The 13,403-nt window shown below is 35.7% G+C and overlaps 1 protein-coding gene across 1 annotated transcript in view; it reads right to left on the minus strand.

Annotated features, from left to right (window-relative positions):
* PPME1 (protein phosphatase methylesterase 1) overlaps positions 1 to 13,403 on the minus strand; it is a 71,069-nt gene that overhangs the window by 29,404 nt on the left and 28,262 nt on the right. Inside the window, exon 4 of the mRNA XM_014842097.3 lies at positions 228 to 285. Coding sequence (XP_014697583.1) covers positions 228 to 285 — 58 coding nt within the window. The remainder of the gene's footprint in view (positions 1 to 227; positions 286 to 13,403) is intronic.

The following is a 13,403-nucleotide window of genomic DNA, read 5'->3' on the forward strand; positions in this document are numbered from 1 at the left end:
TCAGAATTTGGCTACATAAAAGGACATTTTCTTAGCTAAACAACAACAAATATACATATGTGTGTTTATAAAATATTTATGAAAACTAAAAGCTAGGATTTCTTTTGGAATGCCCAAATGGAACAGACCAAGTTATTTTAAGGCTACACTGAAATTTGTAATATTTAACACTATTCAAAGGGCTTGGCAAATATGTCATTGAGTCAGTGATTAAGAACTTTACTCACCATGACCTCGAAGATCCAAAGCCACAATCCTACACTGAACCCTACTAATGATCGCTGCCTAGGAGGAAAAGGAAAAGTAGTAAGATACACCTGGGTTAGGAAATCTTTCCCCATCACCAACAATAACTCTGATGAATGAACTGCCATTAATATTCAAGGATCTCAAGAGAATCAAAAGACGACTTTCCACTTTTAGGCAAAATTTTTAAAATGATGATTCTCTGCTTTTTTTGTACATATTCTGGTTCTATCTCAACTTCAAAATATGGCTTTCTCCACCTAAAGCTCTCTTTAAACCCTAACTTTTCCCAGCTTCTCATGAAACACAGAATAAACACCTCTAAACAATGACCCTCTGAGTTCTGCTATTACCTATGATTTTCATCCATATTCCTTGGTTATCTTTTTCCTGCTCTGGAACAGAAATTCCCTAGATAAGGACCATGAGTCAATTCATATATTGACTCAGGATATCACACAAATGTGACATTCAGATCATGAAATAACCCTGAAAACAGTACAAGTCATGAAATCTACCAAAGGTTTACTTTAAGACAAATGCCATGGTACACACAAGCTGGTACCACAGTTAAATAAAAATATATAGAAAAAGAAATCATAATATTATGGAAAAGTATAATTTTAAAGGGTTAAACAAACCTGAAATAATTGGGGATCTTCTTCTTCAAATGAATTAGATTCTTTGACAATTATACAACACAATTAGTGTTATAAACATCATCAACATTTTTTAACTCCTAAGAATTAAATAGGAGAACTATCTAACCTAACCATCACATTTTATGAATGAGGAAACTGAGGCCAAGAGAAAGGATATTATTTTCTCAGGGTCATATACAAGTTAGTAGTAAAAACAGAACCAGAATGAAGGTAAGTTACCAATATAATGGTCCATGTATAACACAAAACAAGTCAGATTTCTTAAATCACATCTTCCCTTCATTTCAAGTGATTAAATATATCATCTTGAATATACTCTCATTCTAAAAATGTTGAAAATATAGGAAATTAATAGGAAGAGAGGAGAAAAAAAACCCCTTTGATTTGTCATCCAAATGTAGCCCCCATCATCTCTTTGGGTATTTCCTGTGACCTTTTTTTCTCCTAGGTTTACTGAGATATTATTGACATAAAACATATGTAAGCTTAAGACGTAAAATGCAGTGATTTGATACACATGTACATTCCAAAATGATTATCACAATAAGGGAAGTTAACACTTCCATCCCCTCACTTAATCACCATTTTTTTTGTGTGTGGTGATAACAGTTAAGATCTAGTCTCTTAACTTTCCAGTGTACGATACAGTATGATTAATTATAAGCACCATGCTGTACATTAGATCCCCAGAACTTATTCATCTTATAGCTGGGAGTTGGTACCCTTTGACCAATATCTCTCCACTTTCCCCACCTCCCAGCCCTTGACAACTTCCATTCTAATCTCTATGAATTCAGTTCGGCTTTTTTAGATTCTGCATATAACTGAAAACCTACAGTATTTGTCTTCCTCTGTCTGTGTTATTTCACCTAGCATAATGCCTCAAGGTTGTCCATGTTGCTGCAAAAGGCAGGATTTCCTTCTTTTTATGGCTAAATAATATTCTACTGAGTGTATGTGTACCACATTTTGTTTATCCATTCATCTGCTGATGGATGCTTAGGTTGTTTCCATGTCTTGGCAATTGTAAATAACACTATTAACATGGGGGTGTAGATATCTCTTCAAAATAGTGTATTCATTTCCTTTGGATATATATCCAGATGTGGGATTGTTGGATCATATGGCAGTTCTATTTTTAGTTTTTTTGAGAAACCTTCATACTGTTTTTCATAGTGACTGTATCAATTTACATCCCTACCAACAGTACACAAGGGTTCCCTTTCTCTACAGCCTCATCAACACTTGTCTCTTATCTTTTTGATAATAGCCATTCTAACAGTTGTGAGGTGATATTTCACTGTGGTCTTCATTTGCATTTTCCTGATGATTAGTGATGTTGAGCATCTTTTCATGCCCCTGTTGGTTATTTGTACATCTTCTTTGGAAAAATGTCTATGCAAGTCTTTTACCCATTTTTTAATTGGGTTGTTTTTTTTTTTTGCTATTGAATTGTGCAAGTTCCTTATATATTTTGGATATTAACTCCTTATCAGATAGATGGTTTGCAAATATTTTCTCCCATTCTGTAGGTTGCATGTTTATTTCACTGATTTTTGCTTTTTGCTGTGCAGAAGATTTTTAGTTTGATGTAGTCCCACTTGTTTATTTTCGCTTTTGTTGTTACATCCAAAAAAAAATCATTGCCAAGACCAATGTCAAGGGGCTTTTGCCCTGTTTTCTTCTAGTAATTTTATAGGTTTGGGTCTTTAAGTCTTCAATCTGTTGCAAGTTAATTTTTGTGAGTGGTATGAGATACGCATCCAATTTCACTCTTCTGCATGTGGTTATCCAGTTTCTCAACACCATTTATTGAAGAGACTATCCTTTCCCCATTCAGTCTTCTTGGCTTCTTTGTCAAATATTAGTCGATCATATAAGCACGGGTTTATTCCCGAGGTCTTGATTCTGTTCCAATGGCCTGTGTATCTATTTTTATGTCAGTACTATATGGTTTTGATTACTACAGCTTTGTAATAAAGTTTGAAATCAGGAATTGTAACGCCTCTAGCTTTGTTCTTCCTTCTCAGGATTGCTCTATTTGACATCTTTTGTTGTTCCACATGAATTTTAAGATTGTTTTTTCTATTTCTGTGAAAAATGTCGACTTTTGATAGGGATTGGATTGAATCTGTAGATGGCTTTGGGGGGTATGGACATTTTAACAATATTAATTTTTCCAATCCATGAACATGGATATCTTTCCATTTGTTTGTGTCTCTTCAATTTCTTTCATCAAGGTCTTATAATTTTCAGTGTACAGATCTTTCACCTCCTTGGTTAAATTTATTCCTAAGTATTTTATTTTTTGAAGCTATTGTAAATGGAATTGTTCTCTTTATTTCTTTTTCAGATAGTTCATTGTTTGTGTATTAAATCACATTTTTGAAATCACCTAGAAAAAAATCTGTTTCTACTTCTATTACCCTAACTAATGAATACTTTTAAAGAGAACAAAGGGCTGAAATTCTACTGTATTTTGCTATTTGTTCCTGAAAGCTAATTTACAAGAGTTATTTAATGCATTATGGTGGCAGTAAGGCCTTCAATGCGAAAAACAAATCTATATTTTGGAAATAAAATTAAGTGGCAAAGAGAGTGTAAAATTGGCTTGATTGCTGTACATCAAAAAAAAAAAAAAGTAAAACTAGGTCCACAAAACAGCAAAAAAATATTTGAAGGCAGTAATTGTCAATTCTAATTTTAACTTGAAAGCAATAATTTACCATCTTATGTGCCTGTCAGAAAACACTAACAATAATACTAAAAACAGACTTTTCATTCACTTGTATAACAAATCTTTCTAAACTACATCTGCTAAAAATACGGCACCAATTGAGTATTGGGAGTTACAATTTGAAAAAGGCAATGTTCCTGCTCTCACGATGTTTATATTTTGGTGTGGCAGAGGAAGACTAGAAAATAAATGAGCAAGGTAAATTCAGAGAGTAACACATTTTATAGATAATGAAAAAGTGTTAGAGCCTACCTATGGTAACCACTCCAGATCTTGTCTCAAACAGTACAACTCTGCCACTTCTGGAATGGCTCATTGAAAAGCAGCTGTTTAAGAACTAGACTTATCCAATCATTTTCTCAACAGAATTTGTGGTGTTAGCAATAACAGCAACAATAGCAGCAGCATTTAATATTTATTAAATCTTACTATGTGTCAGGCACCAATCCAAGTGCTTCGAAAGAAGTATCTAACTTTCTCCTCACAACTCTTTTATCCAGACATAATTTTCATGTGTTACAGGTGAGGACATTTTACAGCAAGATTAAGTAATTTGCTCAAGGTGAAAAAGCTAATAAAGTGGCGGAGCCAAGATTAAAATCCAAGCCGCCTGGGTTCAGGTGGTTCTTCACCCTGGCTGCGTAACAGAACCACATAAGGAGCTTTAGGAAATACTACTACCCAGGTGCTAACCCACCAGAAATTCTGATTTAAGTGATCTGGGGAGGGGGCCAGGGTATCTAAACGCCTTAGAGTTCTCAGGTGATTCTAATGTACAGCCAAAGTTCAGCCAAGCCTTAGCCTAGAGAATAAGAGACAAGATTAAAAGTAAGATCTAGGTAGTAATAACATTTTTCTTTATCACTTTGTTATCTCACCAAATTATCTCCCTGAGAAGTAGGCTGGGAAAATATTAGCCCTCTGTAGCTGACAAAACAATTCTGAGAGGTATATGAAGTACTGGTGAAGGTGTGGAGAAATACGTATCCTCACAAACACGTGATCTCCTCAAACTTCATAATTTTGGCTAATCTGATAAGTGAAAAGTGGTATTCTTTTATCTTACCTTATATTTCCCTCATTAATAGTCAGGTAGACCCATTTTTATAAGTTTATCAGTTATTTATATTTCCTCTTCTGTGAACCGCCACTTCATATCTCTTGTTCATTTTTCTAATGGATTGTCTTTTTCTTACTACTTTGTAGTTATTTTTTTAATAATGAAAATATTAACCCTTTGCCTGTTATTCATATTGCACACACTTCAATACTTTTTACCTAGCACAGAGCTTGTGTTGTAACTTTAAGGTATCTTGTCTAGAAGTTTTGGTTTTGGCAAAGTAAAACTTATCAACCTTTCTTTTATGGCTTTTACTTCTTGTGGCTAAGTTTAAGAAGACCTGCCCCAAGGTCATATATGAATGTTCTTATGTTTGTTTTTCAAATTAAGTAGTTTAATCCATTTGGATTATTTTTATCATATATTAAATTTCTTTTTATACATGGTCTTATTTCTTAACTCTTTCTGCCAATACCATATTATTATTATTTTTTTAGATTTTATTTTTTTCCTTTTTCTCCCCAAAGCCCCCTGGTACATAGTTGTATATTCTTCGTTGTGGGTCCTTCTAGTTGTGGCAATGTGGGACGCTGCCTCAGTGTGGTTTGATGAGCAGTGCCATGTCCGCGCCCAGGATTCGAACCAATGAAACACTGGGCCGCCTGCAGCAGAGCACGCGAACTTAACCACTTGGCCACGGGGCCAGCCCCCAATACCATATTATTAATAGAGTTTAAAATATGTTTTGATATCTGAGTGGGTAAGTCCCCTATTGCTCTTTTTCAAAATTATCTTGGTTATCATCAGACATTTATTTGTTCTTCTCTGTGAATTTTAGAGTTTGTTGATCAAGTCTCATAAAAAATTCCATTGCGATTTTTTTTTTTCTTAAGGAATATTAGCCCTGAGGTAACTGCTTTCAATCCTCCTCTTTTTGCTGATGAAGACTGCCCTGAGCTAACATCTGTGCCCATCTTCCTCTACTTTATATGTGGGATGCCTACCACAGCATGGGGTGCCAAGCGGTGCCACGTCCCCACCCGGGATCCGAACCGGCGAACCCCAGGCCACCAAAGCTGAAGATGTGCACTTAACTGCTGCGCCAACGGGCCAGCCCCTCATTGAGATTTTAACGAGTTAGTCAGATTCATACAGGAATATGATTTCTCTATTCAGATTTTCCTTTATATCCTTCTGTGAAGTTCTTGTTATCTCCACAAATGTCTTAAACTTTTCTAAAAACAATAAGGCTTATTTCCAGGTATTTTATAGTTTCATTGCTTTTATAAATAGGATCATTTTTCCTATCATATTTCCAAATTTAGTAAGTGCTAGTATTTAGGAAAAGTAAACTTTTTATATTGACTTTGTAAACTATGGCTTAACTAGTAGTTTGTCAGTTGGTTTTCTTTGATTTCATAGGGATACAATATACAAGCAATGATAATTCTCATTCTTTTCATATCTTTAAAACTTATTTTTCTTTCTTGTTTTATTGTTTGGCTAGAACCTCCAGTATAATGTTGAAAACAGCGCTGTTATCTTGTCCCCGACTTTAAAAGGAAAGTGTCTAATGTTTCACCACTAAGTATATTTTTGCAATCTTCTGGTACATAAGCTTAACAAAGTAAGGAAGTTTTTCCATCTATTCCTGGTTGCCAAGAGTTTTCAACACGAGTGGGTATTGTAGTTGATCAAGTCTTTTTTCGGCATCAAGTGAGGTGAAAAATTAAGTACACTGATAGATTTTCTAATGCTGAACCATTCTCACATTCCTGGGATAAAACCTAATTGGTCAAGGTGTATTATTAAATTACACTATAGGATTCAATCTTTTGTTACTTTACTTAGGATTTTGCATCTATTTTATAACCGAGATTGGTTCATAGTTTTCCTGCATTATTGCCTGGTTTTGGTATTAGACTGATGCTAGTGTCATAAATAAATTGGGTAGCCTAACACAGTACTATTCCAAGCAGTGTTTGAACACGGTGAAAAATTTTAATTTAACTGTTTCCTTTTGAGGAAAAATTAACATTCCACAAGACATCAAATATTCAGAATTGGGTAATAGCAGAACAGCCTTTTAGCTAGTCTTCCTGCCTGCATTTGTGTCTCCTGCCCAAGTTATCATCTACACGAGTATCTTGATTATTCTAAAGCTCTTCAATAGCTTCCCATTGCCTAAAACAGTGATACTCAATTACAAGTAGGCATTGTGTATCAAAATGCTCAACTCCCCGGAACTTTACGATCTAGATATGTTTGCAATTGTTTCAAGCAAAACGTGCTTTCCACCCTCCCTAATTTTGACATGCCTAAGATACGTTTAATGTGGATGATGAGGGAAGTGTGCTTAAAAACAGCTCCCTCTGCTATTACCCTGAACTAAAGGATAAGGTGCAATTCCCTAGCCAGGTATACAAGGCCCTCCCATATTTTGCCCCTGTGATCTCTCTAGTCATCTCTTTCCCTGCTCCCGATCCTTGCTCAAGCTACTTATAATTTCCAAAACATATTTCACCGTTACTGTATTCACTGCCTTTGTGTTCCTCTCTCTTTGGAACACCTTCTTACTAATCCAACTCTTATGCAGTCCTTAAAACCTATTTCAGATGTCCCCTCTCTTATGAAACTTTCCTTATAGTCCCCTCAACCATCAGCAAAGTTAATCATTCCCTCCTGTCACCTTTGTATCTTGTACATAGATGCTGTAAACTCATCTAAAACTAAGTGCTTCATCAAGTATTTCATCAAGAACCTCACATCTTTTGTTTATTCTCACAACCACTCTCTTTACTAGGTGGTATTATATCCATTTTACAGATTAAGAAACTAAAGCTTGCTAGATTAAGCTATTTTGAGATTCAAACTCCAGTCTGAGATGAAGGCTTTTTAAAATTTTGCTGTATTATTTGTACACATGTGCCATCTCCATTTTTCCTATCTTCCCCATTAAACTTAAAAGATCATATGAACAAGAGAATACGATATATGTTTAACTCTCCACTGTATTCATGGCACCTAACATAATGTCTGATACAAAGTAGGAGTTTAACAAGTATTTAGTGATTGGCTGATTTTATTAAAGAGCGAACTCTCATTTTTTCATCCTTAGTAACCCAGCCCAAAACCTGGAATATAGAATATAGTTAGTAAATATTTGCTAACAGGAACTGACTTAACTGTAAGAAGAAACAGGAATCAGCAGACACTTCAGATTCAATTCCTGGCTTCAATCAATTCACACTTGGTTGGTCCCAGGTCCCTCAAAGATACCAAAGCTGAAAACAACTGGAGGCTGGCAAAAATCTTCCCTGCTGAGGCTGCATGTGCTAATGAGCTCCCACTGCTCCTCTCCCCTCTCAGCCAAACTTCAACTTCTGCTTAGTTCTGGATTCTCCCACAGCAATTAGGCCAGTCTTTTATACCCAGTACTTGCTTATGTGAGAGGGTCATAGAAGCCTTAGAATTATCCACTACATATGACCAACTTGATTACTACAGCAACAACTACACTAATAACTGATATATTGGAAGTAACCAAGGAATAAAGGATTCTGAAAAATTTTCTAAAAATCTAAAGCCTACCCTTTAAAACACCATAATTTCCTTCTATTAGTTATTTATTAGTTATAACCCTTTGATAGTTCCACAAAAATGATTGTATGTATATATACATTTATTTACTTATTTATTTTTTTCTGTTACTAAAGCCAAAGTAGAAATGCTTTCTCTTCATACTTAACAGGACAGGACTTCTTCAGGTGAATCCCTGGGTACCCCCCACCAAAAATAAGCTACAAAACACTTACATGGAAAAGGGGTTCTACTCAGGTCCAGGGATTTTACAGAATGACAGATAAGGAACTTGGAAAGATACATTCACAATTAAATCCTACAATATGCACTGTGCTGGTATACTGAGATGATGCTCACTTTTCCCCTGTAGAGGGCCTGGGCTGCTTTGAAATAGTCCTAATCACTAAAAGTTCTGTCTTATGTGTGTCAAAAATATATCTCTATGGTCTCTGCCCTGAGTCTCTACTCTTAAGCAGTATAGAACCGGTCTTCAGAGAAACATGCACACTGGAGGCAGAGAGAAATAGTTTTGAGTTCTGGTGCTATTATCGGCTGTATGATTTCTCTAAATTTCAATGTTCTGATCTTCCTAACCTCGTAGAAATACAGAAAGGATTAAATGGGATCATGCATGTAAGCACTTAGCACAGTACCTGGCACACAGTAAATGTTTAAAAGATGTGGCTGATTTTTAAAAAATTATTATAAATGAAAGCAAGTATTACATCTCCCAAGTCTTTCCTTTTTTCAGGGCAAACACTTTCAGTTCCTTCAACTGTTCTTTGAATGCCATGGTTTCAAGTACTCTAAACCTGGCTGCTCTTTTCTGGACAAGTTCCAGTTTGTCAATCTCCCTTTAACTTGTGGGATCCAGAACTGAATGCAATCTTTGAACTGAATACAAACTTTTTCCTTTGAAAATAGTTTCCATTTAAGAAAAAAAAATCTTTAAATTATGAAAGTAGTTAAAAACATACAACTTAAAGCTAGAAAATAGAAAAACTGGAAAAAATCACTCAGCTTTTTTCCACAGCGTCCAGGAGAACTGTTTTAAAAGGTTGTATAATATTCTCTTATAGGTACATCCAGTTTATTTAACCATGTACTTATTGTTGGACATTGGGGTTGTTAATTTTAGACAAATAGCTTTTCCTGTATTTGGTATTATTTCCTTAGAACGGATTTCTAAAAGTATAATTTCTGTGTCAAATGGTATAAATATTCTGATGATTCATTCGCAGTGCTAAATTACTTTGCTCTATCTATTTACAATGCCACCAGCAATGTTTGAAGGCATTTGTTTTCTAATACCTTTGCCAACACTGAGGATTAGTTTTGAAAAATATTAATAATTTGATATGTAAAAAAATGATACCTCCTATGAATCATATCTGATTACCAGTAAGGATGAGCATTGTCATGTCTGTTTATTCTCCATGAATTGTCTCTTCATGTCCTTTGGACTTGTGTCTCCTGGAATTTTGGATTTTTCTAACCATGTCATACAAGTTCTTTATGTATCAGCCATATATAAATGACTTACTGTCATTTGATAAAGCCTTTAGAATAATTACATACTTTTCTGCTTTTTTAAACAGAAAACAATGAACAGAATTTAACCTTTTCTTAATTGTTCAGGGTCAGCATTAACTTATTTACGAAATAACTACTGAGCACCAACTCCAAGGCAGGCCCTGGGTGCTAGAGATATAAGAGTAAATAAGGCATAGTCCCTGCTTTCAAGGATCTCATGATCTAGCATCATAAATATCAATCTCAGATGTTCATCTCTTCCTTTAGCTGTCAGTATACTTGTCCTCCTGCTATGCTAGTGCCTTTTTGCTTCTATTTTACTAATTATCTTTTGGATGAAGGTCTGAGACAAATTCTGCTAAGGTGCTTGGGTTTATTCCTGTTGTTTGCCATAGATGCCCTTTGAATCCACAGACATGGTCCAGTGCTTGAGGAATTATGACCTCTGGAGTCAATTGCTAAGGCACTAACTTACATTTTTATTTTCAAAGCACCATCACATATAAACTAATTCAGTGGGCTGGTACACTGTCAGGAATAACAACAACAAAAAATGGCAGGTAAATTTAACCAGCCAAAGTCCAAGCTATTAAGTTAACTGAGTGAGGGGGAATTCCCTTGGTTATACAAGTAAATCAGGTAAGCAATTGGGACACTATGATCTATCTATAAAAAAGCTTCATGAAGTGTGGTATGCTAACAGATGTTTTAGGAAAAAGGAATTGAATGATCAAATACATTTGGAAGACACAGTTGAAATTAAATAGATTTATTTAGAAGAACATCCTAAAACCTTTAATAATATACTGATATTTAGGCTGAATTTCCAAGAGATGAGAAGGATATTATATATAATATTTTCCAAACTCATTTAATCACAAAATCCCTATCTATTTCATTAATTTGTCATGGAACTGTAATCTGTAGAATATATTTTCCTAAAAGAAGAACTAGAGATATCCTTTACAATGATAACAAGTATAACAATGTCAACAGCCATTTATCAGTCACCTGGCACTTTCCATATTATTTCATTGTTCCTATCTGTGAGATAAAAATATTTAAGATCACTACATGTCAAAGGTCATTATAATAATATTTGTGAAATGCTTTATAATTTACAGTTTTCATATCCATTATTTTATATAATCTTTAAAGAAAGCTTGAAGTGTAAGGAGACTGTATTTGGAGAATAAAGGCTTACCTGGCTTGATCAAGAACTTAAGTAATTTCCTCAAGAATATATTACTAGTACTGGTAAAATTGGGACTAGAAATCACATCTTCCAACTCCTACTTCATTGTTTCTTCCCTTAGTGTCAAAAGCAATAGCCGTTTCATGGAAAGTCCTTTCTAGCTCTACCTAGATCCCTTATCTCGAAGGACTCGGAATGCTCAAATAGGTAACATCAGCTCTGATTATGCACTAGAGTCCTAGGGAGCTACTCAAAAGTTCAAAGAATATAATGAGGCCACCTCTGGCCTACATATTTGATTCTCATCAAAATTTTACAAAATCTTCTGACCCATTAAGTATTATCCCTGCAATAAAGTTTTTCCTATCCACAGGCTACTTTTTGCCAAATTTCTTATGTGGCAGAGCCTGGAGTCACTATCCCTAGGAAGTTTCAATTCAGTTGTGTGAATGTGACATCCCCAGTAAGATGTTCCTCTATGCCTCTCCCCAGTCACCTCTCTCTTTCCTTCCATGTCTCCAACATGTCAGTTGCCCAGTGACAGTGTACTGGCTTAGAGCAGAGCCAGGCAAGTCATGGTACATGAGCCATTTCTGGTGGCTCTGACCTTGGCTCAGGGCAACCAGAGTACATTTACTACTATAGCTGAGATATTAGGAACAGGCACATGTTGTTGTTACTTGTTCATTCAAAAAACATTCCTTGATCATACAATATGCACCAGGCATAAATAAGCCACGGTCTTTGCCTCCAAAAAAACTCACAATCTAGTTGAGGAATGTAAATGACTAAAACTATGCTACTAAGGACTTGAAATGTGGCTAGTCCAAAATGAGATCTGCTATAAATATAAAATACACACTGGATTTCAGAGACAGTACAAAAATAATGTGAAATATCTCAATAGTAATTTTTATATTGATTACCTGTTGCAATGATAATATTTTGGGTACAATGGGTTAAATAAAATATATATTATTAAAATTAATTTCATCTGTTTCTTCTTACCTATTTACTGTCCCTATTAGGAAATTTAGAATTACATTTGTGGCTTGCATTATACTTCTATTAGACAACACAGGTCTAGAGACATGAAAGAGCCTGGCATTTATGGGCAAATCATAGCGCTATATCCTAAAGTAAGAGAAAGGAAGTAGCAAACAAGACAGGGCCAAATCATTTACTCATTTGATAACAGTTGAGTAAGTGCCTATGTGTCAAGAACTGTTTCAAGCATTTGGGAAACAAAAAGGAGGAAGACACTATCCTTGTTCTCAAGGAATTCATAGTCTAATAGAAGAGAGGAGAAGATGCTTTTATAATCCTGTAGCCAGGAACAAAATGATATGTTCAGGGCCCTCCTCAACTCAATGGCCATCTGGCTCCAGGAATCTAGTGCTGCATTCCCACCTGCTCTCATTTACTGTCCTTCAGATCCTCTAGTGGTAAACAGAGGAAGTATATATATCTTCTTGATACGTACAAGAAGAGATGACAATTTCATTTCAGACAGGAATGTTGTGAATATCTTCCTTAAGAGTATCTCTCTGGGCGGCCCGGTGGCACAGCGGTTAAGTGCGCGGCCCGGGCTTCATTGGTTCAGATCCCAGGTGTGGTCATGGCACAGCTTGGCACGCCATGCTGTGGTAGGTGTCCCACATATAAAGTAGAGGAAGATGGGCACGGATGTTAGCTCAGCGCCAGTCTTCCTTAGCAAAAAGAGGAGGATTGGCAGCAGATGTTAGCTCATGGCTAATCTTCCTCAAAAAAAAAAGGGTATCTCTCCTTGCACATGGGCTGCCCCACTCCAGAGTCAAGCATATTAGGAAGATTTACAATTGGCAGTATTCACACAGACACATATCCTCCACTCTAAACCAGGATATCATCAACTAAATATTGTTTACTCCCTAGTAGCTCACAAGTACTATTAAAATATAAATCATTATTTAAAAAAAGAAGGAACATTTTCCAAATATTTATGGGACATCTCCATGTGTAAAGTACTACAGTAGGCTCTACGAGGGAGACAAATAAAGGATAGACATTATCTCTATCTAAAGCACCTGAACAGAATATGTCTGCTTATCTATTACTTAGCTTACTGAGATAGAGACCACTACTTTTTTTTTTCTTTTTGCTGAGGAAGATTTGCCCTGAGCTAACATCTGTGCCACTCTTCTTCTATTTTGTACATGGGTCACTGCCACAGCATGGCCACCAAGTCGTGTGGATCCATGCCCAGGAACCAAACCCAGGCTGCCAAAGCAGACTACACCAAACTTAACCACTAGGCTATGGGGCCAGCCCTCAGACTACCACTTTTGACAAGGCACAAATTCCATCCCCCTCATCCTAATGTAATATATGTAGACCATTTAACAAACT

This window comes from Equus asinus, chromosome 20, assembly GCF_041296235.1.
Source record: "Equus asinus isolate D_3611 breed Donkey chromosome 20, EquAss-T2T_v2, whole genome shotgun sequence".
NCBI lineage: Eukaryota > Metazoa > Chordata > Mammalia > Perissodactyla > Equidae > Equus > Equus asinus.